The sequence below is a fragment of the Pelophylax lessonae genome, assembly GCF_965119305.1.
Source record: "Pelophylax lessonae genome assembly, chromosome: 1".
NCBI lineage: Eukaryota > Metazoa > Chordata > Amphibia > Anura > Ranidae > Pelophylax > Pelophylax lessonae.
Window position 1 is genome coordinate 807,875,835 of NC_138768.1, and position 22,069 is coordinate 807,897,903.

A 22,069-nucleotide genomic window follows, 5' to 3' on the forward strand; every position below is an offset into this window, starting at 1 on the left:
CAAACATAAATGAGCATTAATTATAACATTTTAAAAGTTACTCAGAGCAGTTATCCATGGTGAGGAACATTGTCTTAGTAAATATTCTACACAGCATTGGCTCAATCCCACTGTGGGTCTCATTGGAACCATAAACAATATAAAACATAGCTCTGATTGTCCTATACTACAGCAGGTTTAACCTTCATAATATATTAGTGGTCATAATAATGTTGGAAAATGTTTCTCTGTTTTATTTGCTATAAGTTATACATGTTAATGAAGATTTTTTTTCCCTCCACAATTCCTATGCCTATCAATCATGCCGGGACGGGCGGGAGGAAAGGGCTCACTATCCCTGGGCTTAATCCAAAACGCTCCCCCACCTAGGTCTGCGCACAAATTGCCGACTGAGGTCGATGTACGCATGCGCAAGATTTTGCCAAATTAGACTCAGGGGTGGTAATATTCCTCCTAACTGAACCCTTCTTTTTTCGTCTAACTTTTTTGCTGTCGGTCTCTCCTTCCTCTCTTCCCCTCTACACCTAACTTCCTTTCCTTTATCCTCCTTCCCCTCCCTTACCCTTATTATTCATGGATATGATGAAAGTGGTCTCACTTAATTGCAAGGGACTCAACATCCCTGAGAAGTGACAAGTACTGCTACATGACTTGAAACTCCTTCAGGCCCATGTAGCATTCATTCAGGAGACCCACTTCCAAGGTGACAAATTATCTATCCTAAAAAAATAGACATTATTGAAAATAGTCTATCATTCCACTAACAAGGCTGCGAAATCCAAAAGAAGTATCTATATTCCGATCCGCCAAGCTCCCATGGATGCACCAACATAGCCTCCAAGACACTGATGCAAGGATTCTGTTTGTTAAGGACTTGATTGGCAAAATTCAGGTGACATTAGATACAGTATATGCGCCCAATGAGCGTCAGGATCTCTTTCTCAGTCGCGTATTGAATAGAAGAAGAAAAGAGTGGCGCCTCTGAGTGCAGTTGTAATTTAATGTAGGTATAAAAACAATAGTGACTCACTTGAAGTAAGTGTTGGCAGGCATGCAGATGCAAATATCGGACTATGTCAGCTAGTAGACGTATGGCGATTACAACATTCAGGCAAAAGGGATTATACGTTCTACTCTTCCCCTCAAATCATACTCACGGATTGATTACTTTTTCGTTCCTCACCGCCAACTACACACTGTAAGAACTCTGCCATCGGCTCCATTTCAGACCATACACCCATCATCTTGACATATGCACTCTCTGAGGTCCCATTCTCTCTAGAACACAATTTTGGAGACTAAATGATAGTCTACTTCAGACTTCTGAGGTCTTAGAGGTGGTATCAAAAGAGTGGACCTCGTACTTCCAAACGAACGACCTTCCAGACTGTAACCCAGGTATACTTTGGGCAGCACATAAAACTGAAATCAGGGGAATCCTCAAACATGGATCACGTCTTAAAAACATACGAGAAGAGAGACTAAACTCTCTCTTGACAAGGATCTATAATCTGAAATCTCAACACAAACATTGGATGTGTCCCTAGAAAGGGACCTCATGGCCCTCCGCAGACAAGTCATGGATTTACAACATTTTAAAGTCAAAGCAGCCCTACAGGCATGTTGTAAAATACACAATATATCAGGAAAGAAATGTGGGAAACATTCGGCAAGTCTATAAGGGACCAGAGGTTAGCAAATTATAGCCCCCAACTTTCATCCTCGACAGGGAAAAAAGTTGCCCTTCCTAAGCAAATTGGCCAGGAATTCAGGGATTTGTATTCCTTCCCTGTATAACCTACAAGACCTATCCACACCACAAGTACAGATTGATGAGTATATCACCTCATTCCAACTCCCTAAACTCCCTTCTGAAATCCAAGAACTAGAGGAACCTATTACAATCGAGGAACTCCAAAAGGCAGCCAGCTCCTTTAAAATTAGGGAACGCCCCAGGCTCTGATGGCTTCACCTTACAATACTACAAAAAAACTTTACTCCCCACTCTAGGGCCACACATGGTAAATTTAGTCAATGCACTCGGATCGGGAACATAATTTCCCAGAGAAACATTGAAAGCTCATGTCTCCGTCATTCACAAGGAAGGTAAAGACCCAACCGCATGTGGCAGTTACAGGCCTATATACTTGACATCCTAAACCTAAACATTGACCTTAAGCTATTCACTAAGATTCCAGCCACATGACTTGCACACCACTGGTTCATTCCATCGCTGGGAAGCATGTGATAACACAGTTAAAGTGCTAAATTCGATTCATGTAGCTAATACCACCCACACCCCGTGTGTTTTCCTTAGTACAGATGCCGAGAAAGCATTTGATCGAGTGAATTGGAAATTTATGTTCTCAGTGTTACACCACATAGGTCTGGGAGACAATGTGTTACATTGGATTACCCAAATATACTCCACCCCGACAGCCCAGGTCAAAGCCAATGAAGTCTTATCAGACTCTCTCCTTATATCTAATGGAACTAGACAGGGGTGTCTCCTCTCCCCCCTTCTTTCTGCTCTGTCCTTAGAACCATTCCTTTGCAAAATTTGCCTTAATCTGGATATCACGGGAGTAACGATCAGAGATATTCAATGTAAGGTCTCGGCATATGAAGACAACCTGCTTTCTTTTCCCTTACCAACCCAGGAGTGTTCCAATATCTCTTCTACAGAATCTGAAGACGAATTTTCAATTCAAATGGATGGACTTGGCCCTACAATACTTGGGAACATAGACAATCTGGAGGGAATGTAAAACGTTCAAGATTAATTTCTCTCCTCTGTTGTCCAAAATAAGCACGCTTTTAGAGACATGGCATCAGGGTTTACACTCCTGGTTCGTTACATGCAAATTCCTTAAAATGTGCATACTCCCCAAATTTCTCTATCTTTTTCAGGCACTACCAATATATACACACACACACACACACACACGCGTGCGCTTTTTAAAGCAAGCCCACACTTTTTTTCTTTTATCAAATTCATATGGGCACACAATCATTCCTGCATTCCCCCATAGCCAACTATATGGAGTATTGGCAGTACCTGACATCCTGAAATACTATCAAGCAACTCATCTGGACCGACTAATTGACTGGCAGAGGCACTCTCACAACAAGCTTTGGGCACAAATGGAACAAGCCCAATCAGACATCCCATTAAATGGCGCCCCGTGGTGCTATGAAGCCCTACCTTGTTCCTTAAAAACACATCCCTCATTGGGACCCTCGACTCGCATAACCTCAATCCTTTTTAAACAAACTTCCCTTTCCACAATGGACTCCCCTTTATTACCAATACTGGGAAATCTGAATTTCCTTCCGGTCCTCCAGGAGCAGACATTTCAGGTGCTCCACAAAAGTGGGCATTTCCAAGCATCTCACTTCTTAAACGCAGAGCATTGGCCCTCCATTAAAAAGCTTATGGAAAACCAAGGGCCCTTTCAACTTACTTTCTGGAGAGCTTTGCTCTTCAACTACACCACTAACTACACTCTATATCTAACCCAAGGGCTTTTAGTCGCAACTTGATTATCTTGGAGGAATATTATTCAGATAAAGAAAACCTGCCACGGGTCCTCTCCAAAATCGACAATCTCCTGATCACTCCCACTGAACGACCCCACCTACCTTGCTTAAGGAAATGGCAAACAGACTTATACTGCTTGTCGGTAAGAAACACGGGAGGGGAGGGGGGTGTGGAGGAGAGGAATTAATTCTCTGTTCCTGCAAAGGAGGGGCTAGGATCAATTACTCCTAGTTAAAGCAGCACACACACACAGTATGCAAGAATTGGCTAGGCACTTAACCCTTTGATCGCTCTAGATGTTTAATCCCTTCCCAGGCAGTGTCATTAGTACAGTAACAGTGTACAGTGCACTGATCCCTGTATTAGTGTCGCTAGTTCCCACAAAGTGTCAAAAGTGTCAGATTGTCCGCCACTATATCGCAGTCCCACTATAAGTCACTGATAGCCACCATTACTAGTATAAATAAATAAAAAATGTCATAAATATACCCCACTGTTTGTAGACGCTATAATGTTCCCGCAAATCAATATACACTTACTGGGATTTTTTTTTTTAAACAAAAATATGTAGCAGAATACATATTGGCCTAAATTTATATATTTAATATATAAAATAATAAATATATATTATATTTTTTTTATTGGATAGGTTTTCTAGCAGAAAGTAAAAAATATATATTTTTTAAAAGGTTGATTTTTTTTTGCTTCTAGAGGAGAGGTGATCAAATACCACCAAAAGAGCTGTATTTGTAGGGGAAAAAAAGACATTTTATTTGGGTACAATGTTGCGTGACGGCGCAATTGTCAGTTAAAAGTAAAGCAGTGCTGTATTGCAAAAAAACATTTTTAAAAAATGGCCTGACCATGAAGGGGTGGGGGTTAAATCTTCCAGAGGTCAAGTGGTTAAATAACATTTTTTTTTTAATATTTAACATTTTTATTTTATTTTATTTCTATCACAAGTGGTTAAACCCACAGGATCGCATTGAGCAGGTGACAGGTACTCTTTATGGAGACATTGGCCATGATCTGCTCAGTTACATGCTTGTCTGGCTGTATCAGCCAGAAGACAACAGAAGGAAGGAAATCAACAATCGCTTCCAGTTTCATTCCTGGAAGGGGAGACTGAAGACCAGATGTTCTTTGGTCTCCTCCCGACCACCATGTTGAAGCCTTGTGATGTTGTCTCGGACTCCTGGTAAAAGGGTGGGGGGGGGGGTGTTTGGGTAACTGCGATGCCTGCACTGTGACTATGACTGACCCTATATAGCTTTTGGACCACTTTCACTTTACAGCCAACAGCCAGCTGAAGAAAGAGCACAAGCTGATGGCTGCTATTGGAATTGGCCTTTTGGCAGCCATCAGCTTGTGCTTAACCCTTCACTCTTAGGACATACTGTAACATACGTAGTAGAGGTGAGCTAGTAAAATGTGTTTTTAGGTGGGAAAAAGAGCCAGCCCGATTTCTTGTGCTGAAAATGAATCATTTTATGAAAGTTTAGGGAGAATCTCAGTGGCCAGGAAGCTGAATTGTTGGTAAATTTCCCATTTTCCAATAAGTTCACGATTATATAAACTTGACATTAAAAAAGTGCAATATCAAGCAGGTAAAATGTGAAGGCTTACTGAAAATCATCTTTTTCTAAGTGCCGGTTCCCACCAGGAATCTCACAGAACACGCTCTGCATCCTGTGCGATGCGATTTTCATCCTATTCATTTGAATGGGCTGTAATCGCACCAAAAAGTAGTGCATGCACTTCTTTTAATAACACACTGCAACTAGATTGCATGGTACTGCGGTACCATGCGATCTGGTGCAGACACACACTGTTTGCCATCTGCATTCAGGGTGTCATTAGGAATTCTACTGACACATGCAGCAGATCGCACACCTAGTGCATTAGTAACACGGTGCAGGAAACGCGTACAGAACATGGGTTTCCCATACCGCGTTCCAGTGTGAACCGGCACTTAAGTGTTAAACCCTGATTTTTTTTTACCAGATCTACAATGCCTTGAAAAAGTATTCATACCCCTTGAAATTTTCCACATTTTGTCAGGTTACAACCAAAAAACGAAAATGTATTTTATTGGGCTTTTATGTGATAGACCAACACAAAGTGGCACATAAATGTGAAGTGGAAGGAAAATGATAAATAAATAGATATCAACATTTTTTACAAAAAAATATGTGAAAAGTGTGGCGTGCGTTTGTTTTCAGCCCCCCTGAGTCAATACTTTGAAGAACCGCTCCACTTTAACTTCTGTCATAGTGGATGGAGAGCATCTGTGAATAGCAATTTTCAAGTCTTTCCACAGAGTCTCAACTGGATTTAGGTCTGGACTTTGACTGGGCCATTCTAACACATGAATATGCTTTGATCTAAACTATTCCATTGTAGCTCTGACTGTATGTTGAGGGTCTGAGGGTCATTGTCCTGCTGGAAGGAGAAACTCCTCCCCCCAGGCTCAAGTCTTTGCAGACTCTAACAGGTTTTCTTCTAAGATTGCCCTGTATTTGGCTCCATCCATCTTCCTATTATCTCTGGCCAGCTTCCCCATCCCTGCTGAAGAAAAGGCATCCCCACAACATAATGCTGCAACCACCATGTTTCACGGTGGGGATGGTGTGTTCAGAGTGACATGCAGTGTTAGTTTCCCACCACACATAGCGTTTTGCTTTTAGGCCAAAAAGTTAAATTTGGTCTCATCTGACCAGAGCACTTCTCCCAAACTGCAAGCAGGAATTAAGGCTTTCTTTCACCAATGTCTTTCTTCTTGCCACACTTCCGTAAAGGCCAGATTTGTGGAGTGCACAACTGATAGTTGTCCTGTGGACAGATTCTCCCACCTGAGCTGTGGATCTCTGCAGCTCCTCCAGAGTTACCATGGGCCTCTTAGCTGCTTCTCTGATTAATTCTTTCCTTGCCCGACCTGTCAGTTTAGGTTGGCAGCCATGTCTTGGTAGGTTTGCAGTTGTGCCATACTCTTTCCATTTTCGGATGATGGATTGAACAGTGATCCATGAGATGTTCAAAGCTTGGGATATTTTTTTTTTTTTAAAACCTATCCTTGCATTAATCTTCTCTACAACTTTATCCCTGACCCGTCTGATGTTTATTGGCCTTCATGATGCGGTTAGTTTGCTTAAGGTTCTCTAACAAACCTCTGAGGGCTTCACAGAACAGCTGTATTTATACTGAGATTAAAATTACACATAGGTGGACTCTATTTACTAATTAGGTGACTTCTGAAGGCAATTGGTTCTACTAGGTTTTAGTTAGTGGTACCAGAGTAAAGGAGGCTTAATACAAATGCACGCCACACTTTTCCCATATTTATAAAATAAATATGGAAAACCGTTCATTTTTCTTCCACTTCACAACTATGTGTCACTTTGTGTTGGATCAATTACATAAAATTCCAATAAAAGACAATTACGTTTTTGGTTGCAATATGACAAAATGTGGAAATTTCAAGAGGTATGAATACTTTTTCAAGGCATGTATATACAGCCCAACAGAACAAAGGAGAATGCAATGCATGTTTGCTTATAAAAATGTTCACAAATATTAACAATCTGGTGTGCTTATTAGCACAGCCTCAGGGTTGCTTTGTGCCGCAGAGTCTGCAATGTTAACAGCATATCCAGTTTTTCCCTCCTAGGTGCAGCCCCGCATGCATTATCTGGTCCTCAGTTGCTGCATATGCATGGTGGCAGTGTCCAGACACCAGCTTTGGTCTCTCTCCTACAGTGTGCATGCAAGAGTGGTTCCATGGGACCTCACAAAGCAACCCCCACCCCAGAAGAGAAAACCTGGGGCAGAGATCTTTGAACCAGCTCAATGAAGACAGACAAGTTTTTTAACCACTTGCCGTCTGCTCACTAGAGCTGTACTGCGGCAAAGTGGCTCTTGTAGGTCTGACGACGTAGTACTACGTCGGCAGACACTCCCCCTTCTAGGCGATCGTCGGGGAATCGAGTGTGGAGATCCGCCCGCTTGTGTAAACACAAGCGGGCGGATCCCAAGTGACAGGCAGGGTCAGATTGCAGGGTTCAGCATAGCTGAACCCTCGATCTGTCCCTGTGTCACACAGTCACCTCCCCCCACACACGTCAGTAAGCACCAGGCATACATTAACCCCTTGATCACCAATAAAAGTTAACCCCTTCCCTGCCAGCGTCATATTTACAGTAACAGTGCATATTTATAGCACTGATTACTGTAGTAATGTCACTGGTACCCCCAAAAGTGTCAAGAATTTCAGTCAGGGGTCCGATCTGCCCACCGCAATGTCGCAGTCCCGCAAAAAAAAAAAAAAAATCGCAGATCGCCACCATTACAAAAAAAAAAAAACACCAAAAATGACAGAAATCTTTCCCTTAGTTAGTAAACGCAATAACTTTTGCGCAAACCAATCAAAATACGCTTATTGCGATTTTTTTACCAAACATAGGTAGCAGAAAACAAATTGGCCAAAAATTTAAAAAATTTTGATTTTTACATTTTTTTTGAGGGGAATTTCATATAAAAAAATTTGAAAAATATGGTTATTTTTTCAAAAATTATGCTCTTTTTTTGTTTATAGCGCAAAAAGTAAAAATCACACAGGTGATCAAATACCACCAAAATAAAGCTCTGTTTGTGGGAAAAAAAGGACGTAAATTTCATTTGGGTACAGCGTTGCACGACCGCGCAATTGCCAGTTAAAGTCGCAAAGTGCCAAATCGCAAAAAGTGGCGTGACGTAAGACAGCAAAATCCTCCGGTGGTAAAGTGGTTAAGAAGTGGTGCCCAGGTAAGCTGCTATAATTTCTCCTAAACATTACAAATAACTCAATATGAACTGAACTCTCTAAAATACACTGGAAGCTCCTCTATAAAAGCTTCTTTTGGAAACAAAAACATCCGGCACACAACTCTCTCTGCCCTGAGTGTCCTGAAGTGGAGACTGGTTATCCAGCAATGCATTGTGGGCCTGTGCCAACTGATTCAATCATTGTATCACACTGCTGAAGTTTTCAAGATCCTTCCTTACAGAACCACACACTAGACAGCTCAAAGAAGGGCCTTCTCACTCTGCCATAAGGAAGAGGGAAAACCTATGAATGGAGGGGCGGACCTTTCAATCCTCTGCCTGTCCTCCATTCATAGATCATGTTTCATTCACAGAGCTGTAGTAACTATGAATGGAGCAGCTGGGTGGAAAAGGTTAGCATAGTCAGACACCCTTAATGGGAACCTGTGACAGCTAGTTAGAACTATAAATCCCTGCACACTAAAAGGAGGACAGCACAAGGAACAAGTCACACTGAGGGCAAGTTATATCCCTTGTGCTTTGATTTCTTTTTTTTGGATGAGCGAAGTTTGGGGTGGAGGAATTTGACTGGCCTGCACAAAGTCCTGACCCCAAAGCCTATAGAGTACCTTTGGGATTAATTAGAGCGGAGACTGGGAGCCAGGCCTTCTTGTCCAACATCAGTGCCTGAACTCACAAAAGCGCTTCTGGAAGAATGGTCAAACATTCCCATAGACACACTCCTAAACCTTGTGGACAGCCTTCCCAGAGAAGTTGAAGCTGTTATAGCTGCAAAGGGTGGGCCAACTAAATATTGAACCCTACAGACTAATGCCCCGTAAACACGCATCGATTATTGGCCGGGAATTTTCGGCCAACGTCCGATCGGCCGATTTTCGGCTTGTTAGTATGATGCTTCCGACAACCGACTCCGACTTTTCGGACGAAAAAAATCTGGTGTGCAGGCTATAAAATTTTTGTTGGCCGTCAACACAACGGCTGATTTTCCGTCAGTCACTACAGATTTCGGCAGACAAAAATCTGATGAGCAAGACTGGGCATGCTCAGAGAAGAAAAAACACACGGAAAGTAAACCAGCACATGACATCACTTCAGAAGTTGGTTGTTGTTGGCCGAGAAAATTCGTGTGCAGTCTAGGCACATTCCAACCAACACAATAACACTGGACAAAAGTCGGACGATCGGTCGGCCGATAATCGTTGTGTGTGTACGAGGCATTAGACGTCAATAAATTTCATGTAGAGGGCAGGTGTCCCAATACTTTGACAATACAGTGTATATTACGCTGTCCACGTCATGGCGGAAAAAAATAAAAAATAAAAGGTATTTAATGTAAGGGAATACATTCCATAAGATGAAAGAAAAGCCTACTTAAAGCAGAGCTCCACTCAATAGGGGAAAGGTTTTGGGTGACAAATTTTGACAGGTACTGCTCCCACTTCCACTCCAACCACCTAGGCAAAAGGAAGTTCTCCTCCCTCCCCTCCCCCGCAGTCTTCTGAGACACGTGACAGGTACCAGAAGACTACGGGACCATTCACAATTGGCACTGCTACTCATGCATGGGCAGTGGGCACCCAACTCTGAGGCCGCAAGCTGTCACAGCAGGGTGGACAGTGCCGAGGAAAGAAGACCACAGGTGAAACCGGCTGGGGTAAATATACTGTTGGACCGTGGGACAGGTGATTGGCTGTTTATTTTAAGAGTTTCTTTTAATTTTTGACAGGAGACTGGAGCTCCTCTTTAGAGCCGGTTCACACTGAGGCGATCCGACTTGCTGGGGCGACCTGTGAAGTCGCGGTGCACAGTGCGCACCGCGACCTCGGAGCGACATGCACGGACTTCATATCATTGAAGTCAATGCAGGTCGCTCCAGGTCACCCCAAAGTAGTACAGGACCCTTTTTCTAAGTCGGAGCGACTTGTGTCGCTCCTATTAGAACAGGTACTGTGCTAATCTATGGCAGGCGACCCACGGCAACTTGTCAGGCAACCAAGTCGCCTGACAAGTCGCCCCAGTGTGAACCGGCTATTAATGTCACCACAATACTGTGTTTATATGAAGACTTTCATATGAAGGGTCTGATCAGGTCCATCTGTCGGTTTTTCAGCTGGACCCGATTGGACCTTCCATTTACCCCTATGGACCAGCAGGTGTAAATAGACTTGTGTCCATATACACCCGCATACCTCCAATCCGATCCGCTAAAATAAAAACGGAAGGGGATCCGTCTTCCTCGTCTAGGCATTTCGGAGGGCAGTCAGGTGTAAATGGACAACAGAGTCTGTCTTCACCCACTGGTCCATAGAGCAGAGTGGGCTCTGTTCACGTCGGCTTTGCATAAACTGAGCAGACACGGAACCGTCATCCACCCGCTCTGATCTGCAGGGTTATCAGCAGACAGATCCTCTGCTGATCATAGCGGAGTCCTTTCCATGTGAAAGGGGCTTTATGAGTATAAGAAGAGTAGTGCACTACAAGGAGGGACATGAAGCTCCTGATTACTATAACTAATAAAGGGAATGGTAACACGCTGTTCACATTAATAGGATTATGGATATGGGTACGTTACCACACACAGGTGCAATGAGCGCACACATCTTAGGACCTAGAAAAGCACCCCCACAGTTATAACGTAGAGCGGAGGTAGGCAATCTCAACACTCCAGATGTTTTGGAACAAGTCCCAGGAGGCACTGCAAGATTGAGTAACAGGCATGATTCCCACAGGCAAGATGGGATTTGTAGTTTCATCACAGATGGAGTTCGGAAGTTGCCTCATGCAAGTCATTCCTGTGAATGTCAATCCTGGAAACCATAATGGGAATTGTAGTTCCACAGCAGCTGCAGTGCCAAAGGTTGCCTGTCCCTGGTTTAAACAGAAGAGGAAGAGAAAAGACTGCAAAGTATTAGGCCAAATACATTCTAGAACATCTACAGCCCAGCACTAGGCTGCAGTAATGGTATACAGGCCTGGCCCAGAAGTATACAGCTGCAGCACACTAATACACAAACATGGATACCAGCAAAGAGGGAGCACAGAATATATATGACATACACTGCGCTCTGCTATGACAAGTACAACACAAAACATCAGGGCCAAGAATGGCACGTGAAGTATAAAACAGCGGTGAAGGCACCCTGAACAAATACATGTATACCATACACTGAAGACTGGCAGAGGTATGCACAGCATCAGGCCAAGGCTCTGCTAGAACATGTACAGAACAGCAGTGACAGGACATGTAGAGCATACACACAAGAAAGCTGGATGTAAATAGAGCGCTATGACAGGGCTCTCATACACAGAAGATTGGGCAAAGGTATACAGAGCATCAAACCAGGGCTCTTGCTATAACATGTAGAGAGCAGTGAGGGCACACAAGACATATATGAAATACAAAGGCGGCAGCTGGATGTAAAGAGATCAGGCCAGGGCACCACTATGACAAGTATACCATACAAAGGAAATTGGACAGCGTGTACAGACCATCAGGCCAAGGTTCTGCTCTTACATGTCCGGCACTCTGAGCACACAGCCCCCCGTATAATAGAATTAGGCACAGGCTGGTACAAGGGGCGTATGTAGGAGGAGGAAAACGGGGCCGGTACAGGGGGAGTATGTAGGAGGAGGAAAACGGGGCCGGTACAGGGGGCGTATGTAGGAGGAGGAGTACGGGGCCGGTACAGGGGGAGTATGTAGGAGGAGGAGTACGGGGCCGGTACAGGGGGCGTAAGTAGGAGGAGGAGTACGGGGCCGGTACAGGGGGCGTATGTAGGAGGAGAAGTACGGGGCCGGTACAGGGGGATTATGTAGGAGGAGGAGTACGGGGCCGGTACAGGGGGCGTATGTAGGAGGAGGAGTACGGGGCCGGTACAGGGGGCGTATGTAGGAGGAGGAGGAGTAGTACGGGGCCGGTACAGGGGGCGTATGTAGGAGGAGAAGTACGGGGCCGGTACAGGGGGATTATGTAGGAGGAGGAGTACGGGGCCGGTACAGGGGGCGTATGTAGGAGGAGTAGGAGTAGTACGGGGCCGGTACAGGGGGGCGTATGTAGGAGGAGGAGTACGGGGCCGGTACAGGGGGCGTATGTAGGAGGAGTAGTACGGGGCCGGTACAGGGGGCGTATGTAGGAGGAGGAGTACGGGGCCGGTACAGGGGGCGTATGTAGGAGGAGTAGGAGTAGTACGGGGCCGGTACAGGGGGGCGTATGTAGGAGGAGTACGGGGCCGGTACAGGGGGCGTATGTAGGAGGAGTACGGGGCCGGCACAGGGGGCGTATGTAGAAGGAGGAGTACGGGGCCGGCACAGGGGGCGTATGTAGGAGGAGTACGGGGCCGGCACAGGGGGCGTATGTAGTAGGAGGAGTACGGGGCCGGTACAGGGGGAGTATGTAGGAGGAGGAGTACGGGGCCGGTACAGGGGGCGTATGTAGGAGGAGTAGGAGTAGTATGGGGCCGGTACAGGGGGGCGTATGTAGGAGGAGGAGTACGGGCCGGTACAGGGGGCGTATGTAGGAGGAGTACGGGGCCGGCACAGGGGGCGTATGTAGGAGGAGGAGTACGGGGCCGGCACAGGGGGCGTATGTAGGAGGAGGAGTACGGGGCCGGCACAGGGGGCGTATGTAGGAGGAGTACGGGGCAGGTACAGGGGGCGTATGTAGGAGGAGTACGGGGCAGGTACAGGGGGCGTATGTAGGAGGAGTACGGGGCCGGTACAGGGGGCGTATGTAGTAGGAGGAGTACGGGGCCGGTACAGGGGGCGTATGTAGTAGGAGGAGTACAGGGCCGGTACAGGGGGCTTATGTAGGAGGAGTACGGAGCCGGTACAGGGGGCGTTTGTAGGAGGAGGAGTACGGAGCCGGTACAGGGGGCGTATGTTGGAGGAGGAGTACGGAGCCGGTACAGGGGGCGTTTTTAGGAGGAGTACGGGTCGGTACAGGGGGCGTATGTAGGAGGAGTACGGGGCAGGTACAGGGGGCGTATGTAGGAGGAGTACGGGGCAGGTACAGGGGGCGTATGTAGTAGGAAGAGTACGGGGCCGGTACAGGGGGCGTATGTAGGAGGAGGAGTACGGAGCCGGTACAGGGGGCGTTTTTAGGAGGAGTACGGGGCCGGTACAGGGGGCGTATGTAGGAGGAGTACGGGGCAGGTACAGGGGGCGTATGTAGGAGGAGTACGGGGCAGGTACAGGGGGCGTATGTAGTAGGAAGAGTACGGGGCCGGTACAGGGGGCGTATGTAGGAGGAGGAGTACGGGGCCGGTACAGGGGGCGTATAAGGAGGTGATGTTTATACTCAGGCCAGTAGGGAAGGGGAGGTTTATGGTCAGGCCGGCAGGGAAGCGATGTTTATTCTCAGGCGGGTAAGGAGGCGATGTTTATTCTCAGGCGGGTAAGGAGGCGATGTTTATTCTCAGGCGGGTAAGAAGGCGATGTTTATTCTCAGGCCGGTAGGGAGGCCATGTTTATTCTCAGGCCGGTAGGGAGGCCATGTTTATTCTCAGGCCGGTAGGGAGGCCATGTTTATACTCAGGCCGGTAGGGAGGCCATGTTTATACTCAGGCCGGTAGGGAGGCCATGTTTATACTCAGGCCGGTAGGGAGGCCATGTTTATACTCAGGCCGGTAGGGAGGCCATGTTTATACTCAGGCCGGTAGGGAGGCCATGTTTATACTCAGGCCGATAGGGAGGCCATGTTTATACTCAGGCCGGTAGGGAGGTGATGTTTATGGTCAGGCCGGTAGGGAGGTGATGTTTATGGTCAGGCCGGTAGGGAGGTGATGTTTATACTCAGGCCGGTAGGGAGGTGATGTTTATACTCAGGCCGGTAGGGAGGTGATGTTTATACTCAGGCCGGTAGGGAGGTGATGTTTATACTCAGGCCGGTAGGGAGGTGATGTTTATACTCAGGCCGGTAGGGAGGTGATGTTTATACTCAGGCCGGTAGGGAGGTGACGTTTATACTCCGGCCGATAGGGAGGTGACGTTTATACTCTGGCCGGTAGGCAGGTGACGTTTATACTCAGGCCGATAGGGAGGCCACGTTTATACTCAGGCCGGTGGGGAGGCCATGTTTATACTCAGGCCGGTGGGGAGGCCATGTTTATACTCAGGCCGGTGGGGAGGCCATGTTTATACTCAGGCCGGTAGGGAGGCCATGTTTATACTCAGGCCGGTAGGGAGGCCAAGTTTATACTCAGGCCGGTAGGGAGGCCAAGTTTATACTCAGGCCGGTAGGGAGGCCAAGTTTATACTCAGGCCGGTAGGGAGGCCAAGTTTATACTCAGGCCGGTAGGGAGGCCATGTTTATACTCAGGCCGGTAGGGAGGCCAAGTTTATACTCAGGCCGGTAGGGAGGCCATGTTTATACTCAGGCCGGTAGGGAGGCCATGTTTATACTCAGGCCGGTAGGGAGGCCATGTTTATACTCAGGCCGGTAGGGAGGCCATGTTTATACTCAGGCCGGTAGGGAGGCCATGTTTATACTCAGGCAGATAGAGAGGCCATGTTTATACTCAGGCCGGTAGGGAGGTGATGTTTATGGTCAGGCCGGTAGGGAGGTGATGTTTATGGTCAGGCCGGTAGGGAGGTGATGTTTATGGTCAGGCCGGTAGGGAGGTGATGTTTATACTCAGGCCGGTAGGGAGGTGATGTTTATACTCAGGCCGGTAGGGAGGTGATGTTTATACTCAGGCCGGTAGGGAGGTGATGTTTATACTCAGGCCGGTAGGGAGGTGATGTTTATACTCAGGCCGGTAGGGAGGTGATGTTTATACTCAGGCCGGTAGGGAGGTGATGTTTATGGTCAGGCCGGTAGGGAGGTGATGTTTATACTCAGGCCGGTAGGGAGGTGATGTTTATACTCAGGCCGGTAGGGAGGTGATGTTTATACTCAGGCCGGTAGGGAGGTGACGTTTATACTCCGGCCAATAGGGAGGTGACGTTTATACTCCGGCCGGTAGGCAGGTGACGTTTATACTCCGGCCGGTAGGGAGGTGATGTTTATACTCAGGCCGGTAGGGAGGTGATGTTTATACTCAGGCCGGTAGGGAGGTGACGTTTATGGTCAGGCCGGTAGGAAGGGGATGTTTATACTCAGGCCGTTAGGGAGGTGATGTTTATGGTCAGGCCGGTAGGGAGGTGATGTTTATACTCAGGCTGGTAGGAGGGGTGGGAATAGGCCGGTAGGAAGGTGATGTTTATGGTCAGGCCGGTAGGGAGGTGATGTTTATGGTCAGGCCGGTAGGTGATGTTTATACTCAGGCCGGCAGGGAGGTGATGTTTATACTCAGGCCGGCAGGGAGGTGATGTTTATACTCAGGCCGGCAGGGAGGTGATGTTTATACTCAGGCCGGCAGGGAGGTGATGTTTATACTCAGGCCGGCAGGGAGGTGATGTTTATACTCAGGCCGGTAGGGAGGTGATGTTTATACTCAGGCCGGTAGGGAGGTGATGTTTATACTCAGGCCGGTAGGGAGGTGATGTTTATACTCAGGCCGGTAGGTGATGTTTATGGTCAGGCCGGTAGGGAGGTGATGTTTATACTCAGGCCGGTAGGAAGGTGATGTTTATGGTCAGGCCGGTAGGAAGGTGATGTTTATGGTCAGGCCGGCAGGGAGGTGATGTTTATACTCAGGCCGGCAGGGAGGTGATGTTTATGGTCAGGCCAGTAGGGAGGTGATGTTTATACTCAGGCCGGTAGGGAGGTGATGTTTATGGTCAGGCCGGTAGGGAGGTGATGTTTATGGTCAGGCCGGTAGGGAGGTGATGTTTATGGTCAGGCCGGTAGGGAGGTGATGTTTATACTCAGGCCGGTAGGGAGGTGATGTTTATGGTCAGGCCGGTAGGGAGGTGATGTTTATGGTCAGGCCGGTAGGGAGGTGATGTTTATGGTCAGGCCGGTAGGGAGGTGATGTTTATGGTCAGGCCGGTAGGGAGGTGATGTTTATGGTCAGGCCGGTAGGTGATGTTTATACTCAGGCCGGCAGGGAGGTGATGTTTATGGTCAGGCCGGTAGGAAGGTGATGTTTATGGTCAGGCCGGTAGGTGATGTTTATACTCAGGCCGGCAGGGAGGTGATGTTTATGGTCAGGCCGGTAGGGAGGTGATGTTTATACTCAGGCCGGTAGGGAGGTGATGTTTATGGTCAGGCCGGTAGGGAGGTGATGTTTATAGTCAGGCCGGTAGGGAGGTGATGTTTATAGTCAGGCCGGTAGGGAGGTGATGTTTATGGTCAGGCCGGTAGGTGATGTTTATGGTCAGGCCGGTAGGGAGGTGATGTTTATGGTCAGGCCGGTAGGGAGGTGATGTTTATGGTCAGGCCGGTAGGGAGGTGATGTTTATACTCAGGCCGGTAGGAAGGTGATGTTTATGGTCAGGCCGGTAGGAAGGTGATGTTTATACTCAGGCCGGCAGGGAGGTGATGTTTATACTCAGGCCGGCAGGGAGGTGATGTTTATACTCAGGCCAGTAGGGAGGTGATGTTTATACTCAGGCCGGTAGGGAGGTGATGTTTATACTCAGGCCGGTAATGTTTATGGTCAGGCCGGTAGGGAGGTGATGTTTATGGTCAGGCCGGTAGGGAGGTGATGTTTATGGTCAGGCCGGTAGGGAGGTGATGTTTATGGTCAGGCCGGTAGGGAGGTGATGTTTATGGTCAGGCCGGTAGGGAGGTGATGTTTATACCCAGGCCGGTAGGGAGGTGATGTTTATACTCAGGCCGGTAGGGAGGTGATGTTTATACTCAGGCCGGTAGGGAGGTGATGTTTATACTCAGGCCGGTAGGGAGGTGATGTTTATACTCAGGCCGGTAGGGATGTGATGTTTATACTCAGGCCAGTAGGGAGGTGATGTTTATGGTCAGGCCGGTAGGGAGGTGATGTTTATACTCAGGCCGGTAGGGAGGTGATGTTTATGGTCAGGCCGGTAGGGAGGTGATGTTTATACTCAGGCCGGTAGGGAGGTGATGTTTATACTCAGGCCGGTAGGTGATGTTTATACTCAGGCCGGCAGGGAGGTGATGTTTATGGTCAGGCCGGTAGGGAGGTGATGTTTATACTCAGGCCGGTAGGGAGGTGATGTTTATGGTCAGGCCGGTAGGGAGGTGATGTTTATAGTCAGGCCGGTAGGGAGGTGATGTTTATAGTCAGGCCGGTAGGGAGGTGATGTTTATAGTCAGGCCGGGAGGTGATGTTTATGGTCAGGCCGGTAGGGAGGTGATGTTTATGGTCAGGCCGGTAGGGAGGTGATGTTTATGGTCAGGCCGGTAGGGAGGTGATGTTTATACTCAGGCCGGTAGGAAGGTGATGTTTATGGTCAGGCCGGTAGGAAGGTGATGTTTATACTCAGGCCGGCAGGGAGGTGATGTTTATACTCAGGCCGGCAGGGAGGTGATGTTTATACTCAGGCCAGTAGGGAGGTGATGTTTATACTAAGGCCGGTAGGGAGGTGATGTTTATACTCAGGCCGGTAATGTTTATGGTCAGGCCGGTAGGGAGGTGATGTTTATGGTCAGGCCGGTAGGGAGGTGATGTTTATGGTCAGGCCGGTAGGGAGGTGATGTTTATGGTCAGGCCGGTAGGGAGGTGATGTTTATACCCAGGCCGGTAGGGAGGTGATGTTTATACCCAGGCCGGTAGGGAGGTGATGTTTATACCCAGGCCGGTAGGGAGGTGATGTTTATACCCAGGCCGGTAGGGAGGTGATGTTTATACCCAGGCCGGTAGGGAGGTGATGTTTATACTCAGGCCGGTAGGGAGGTGATGTTTATACTCAGGCCGGTAGGGAGGTGATGTTTATACTCAGGCCGGTAGGGAGGTGATGTTTATACTCAGGCCAGTAGGGAGGTGATGTTTATGGTCAGGCCGGTAGGGAGGTGATGTTTATACTCAGGCCGGTAGGGATGTGATGTTTATGGTCAGGCCGGTAGGGAGGTGATGTTTATACTCAGGCCGGTAGGGAGGTGATGTTTATACTCAGGCCGGTAGGGAGGTGATGTTTATACTCAGGCCGGTAGGTGATGTTTATGGTCAGGCCGGTAGGGAGGTGATGTTTATACTCAGGCCGGTAGGAAGGTGATGTTTATGGTCAGGCCGGTAGGAAGGTGATGTTTATGGTCAGGCCGGCAGGGAGGTGATGTTTATACTCAGGCCGGCAGGGAGGTGATGTTTATACTCAGGCCGGCAGGGAGGTGATGTTTATGGTCAGGCCAGTAGGGAGGTGATGTTTATACTCAGGCCGGTAGGGAGGTGATGTTTATGGTCAGGCCGGTAGGGAGGTGATGTTTATGGTCAGGCCGGTAGGGAGGTGATGTTTATGGTCAGGCCGGTAGGGAGGTGATGTTTATACTCAGGCCGGTAGGGAGGTGATGTTTATGGTCAGGCCGGTAGGGAGGTGATGTTTATGGTCAGGCCGGTAGGGAGGTGATGTTTATGGTCAGGCCGGTAGGGAGGTGATGTTTATGGTCAGGCCGGTAGGGAGGTGATGTTTATGGTCAGGCCGGTAGGTGATGTTTATACTCAGGCCGGCAGGGAGGTGATGTTTATGGTCAGGCCGGTAGGAAGGTGATGTTTATGGTCAGGCCGGTAGGTGATGTTTATACTCAGGCCGGCAGGGAGGTGATGTTTATGGTCAGGCCGGTAGGGAGGTGATGTTTATACTCAGGCCGGTAGGGAGGTGATGTTTATGGTCAGGCCGGTAGGGAGGTGATGTTTATAGTCAGGCCGGTAGGGAGGTGATGTTTATGGTCAGGCCGGTAGGTGATGTTTATGGTCAGGCCGGTAGGGAGGTGATGTTTATGGTCAGGCCGGTAGGGAGGTGATGTTTATACTCAGGCCGGTAGGGAGGTGATGTTTATGGTCAGGCCGGTAGGGAGGTGATGTTTATACTCAGGCCGGTAGGGAGGTGATGTTTATACTCAGGCCGGTAGGGAGGTGATGTTTATACTCAGGCCGGTAGGGATGTGATGTTTATACTCAGGCCGGTAGGGAGGTGATGTTTATACTCAGGCCGGTAGGGAGGTGATGTTTATACTCAGGCCGGTAGGGATGTGATGTTTATACTCAGGCCAGTAGGGAGGTGATGTTTATGGTCAGGCCGGTAGGGAGGTGATGTTTATACTCAGGCCGGTAGGGATGTGATGTTTATGGTCAGGCCGGTAGGGAGGTGATGTTTATACTCAGGCCGGTAGGGAGGTGATGTTTATGGTCAGGCCGGTAGGGAGGTGATGTTTATACTCAGGCCGGTAGGGAGGTGATGTTTATACTCAGGCCGGTAGGTGATGTTTATACTCAGGCCGGTAGGGAGGTGATGTTTATGGTCAGGCCGGTAGGGAGGTGATGTTTATAGTCAGGCCGGTAGGGAGGTGATGTTTATAGTCAGGCCGGTAGGGAGGTGATGTTTATAGTCAGGCCGGTAGGGAGGTGATGTTTATAGTCAGGCCGGTAGGTGATGTTTATGGTCAGGCCGGTAGGGAGGTGATGTTTATGGTCAGGCCGGTAGGGAGGTGATGTTTATGGTCAGGCCGGTAGGGAGGTGATGTTTATACTCAGGCCGGTAGGAAGGTGATGTTTATGGTCAGGCCGGTAGGAAGGTGATGTTTATGGTCAGGCCGGTAGGAAGGTGATGTTTATACTCAGGCCGGCAGGGAGGTGATGTTTATACTCAGGCCGGCAGGGAGGTGATGTTTATACTCAGGCCAGTAGGGAGGTGATGTTTATACTCAGGCCGGTAGGGAGGTGATGTTTATACTCAGGCCGGTAATGTTTATGGTCAGGCCGGTAGGGAGGTGATGTTTATGGTCAGGCCGGTAGGGAGGTGATGTTTATGGTCAGGCCGGTAGGGAGGTGATGTTTATGGTCAGGCCGGTAGGGAGGTGATGTTTATACCCAGGCCGGTAGGGAGGTGATGTTTATACCCAGGCCGGTAGGGAGGTGATGTTTATACTCAGGCCGGTAGGGAGGTGATGTTTATACTCAGGCCGGTAGGGAGGTGATGTTTATACTCAGGCCGGTAGGGATGTGATGTTTATACTCAGGCCAGTAGGGAGGTGATGTTTATGGTCAGGCCGGTAGGGAGGTGATGTTTATACTCAGGCCGGTAGGGAGGTGATGTTTATACTCAGGCCGGTAGGTGATGTTTATACTCAGGCCGGTAGGGAGGTGATGTTTATGGTCAGGCCGGTAGGGAGGTGATGTTTATGGTCAGGCCGGTAGGGAGGTGATGTTTATACTCAGGCCGGTAGGGAGGTGATGTTTATACTCAGGCCGGTAGGGAGGTGATGTTTATACTCAGGCCGGTAGGTGATGTTTATACTCAGGCCGGTAGGGAGGTGATGTTTATGGTCAGGCCGGTAGGGAGGTGATGTTTATGGTCAGGCCGGTAGGGAGGTGATGTTTATGGTCAGGCCGGTAGGGAGGTGATGTTTATACTCAGGCCGGTAGGGAGGTGATGTTTATGGTCAGGCCGGTAGGGAGGTGATGTTTATGGTCAGGCCGGTAGGGAGGTGATGTTTATACTCAGGCCGGTAGGGAGGTGATGTTTATGGTCAGGCCGGTAGGTGATGTTTATGGTCAGGCCGGTAGGGAGGGGAGGTATCCCGGGGAAGGTATAAATCCAGGAGCCGGTCTGTCACTTCCAGCTCTCTCTCCTCTCTCTATCACACTGAGGCCCAGGCCGGCTTGTCTCTTACCTCCGCTCCGGGCGGGGCTGCCGTGCAGTGTGTGGCCGGGCTGGGGATGAGGCCTCCCCCGTTGCTCGCTCCGCTCACCGCCCCGTGCTGTCCACGCAGCGCCGCCGCCTTCACCTCCCCGCTACTGCCGCCTCCGCCCCGCTTGTTCTTCCTCCGCTTGGCTCCTCTCTTGGCGTCGGCCGGGCTCATGTCTGCGCTCTCTACCAGGAAAGGAAAGGCCTAATCCACAGCGAACTACACCGGGCCTCGGGCTCTGTCCGCTCCCAGCTCACCGCTTCACCAGGGCCGTTACACAAGCCTAACTCAGTGACCACAGTGGAGCCGAGCTAGACTCCAATATGGCGGACTACAAGGAGGAAAGCTATTCCCGTCTTACGCACAGACGTCAGCCCGCAATTCGGCGTCAACGTTCTGGTACTTCCAGTGCTAATGCCATCTTGCGGTCAGTGGCGAAATCTACAGTCTGCAAGTGGAGGAGAGGATGGAACTACAAATCCCAGCATGCATCGTGGCTGTCAGCTCTTAAAGTGAACCTGAACTCAAAAGGCAAAAGAGAAGTCATGTCATGGGAAAATCTAGAAGTGTTAGTTTCCTTAGTTACCTCTGTTCAGGCTTTTTTTCTTAGCCTCTGCTGCTGCAGCCACACTTGAGCGACATGGAAACATGTAAAACACACGTGGCGCTTGCAGTAATAAATATTTCTTAACCACTTAAGCCCCGGAAGATTTTTACCCCCTTCCTGACCAGGGTTTTTTTTGCGATTTTTTACTGCGTGACTTTAACGGACAATTGCGCGGTCATGCGACGCTGTACCTAAACGAATTTGACGTCCTTTTTTTCCCACAAACAGAGCTTTCTTTTGGTGGTATTTGATCGCCTGTGCGATTTTTTGATCACACGCTATAAACAAAAAAAGAGCGTCAATTTTGCAAAAATAACAATATTTTTCACATTTTTTTATATGAAATTCCCCCCCAAAAAATGTAAAAATCAACATTTTTTAACACTTTAGGCCAATT

At 48.5% G+C, this 22,069-nt stretch overlaps 1 protein-coding gene across 2 annotated transcripts in view; it reads right to left on the reverse strand.

The window, feature by feature from the left end:
• FAM193A (family with sequence similarity 193 member A) overlaps positions 1-21,406 on the reverse strand; it is a 237,038-nt gene extending 215,632 nt beyond the window's left edge. For both annotated transcript variants that reach the window (XM_082244008.1, XM_082244007.1), the window contains exon 1: positions 21,051-21,406. In XM_082244008.1, coding sequence (XP_082100134.1) covers positions 21,051-21,239 — 189 coding nt within the window. In that variant the 5' untranslated portion in view covers positions 21,240-21,406. The remainder of the gene's footprint in view (positions 1-21,050) is intronic.
• Positions 21,407-22,069: the final 663 nt, after the last annotated feature.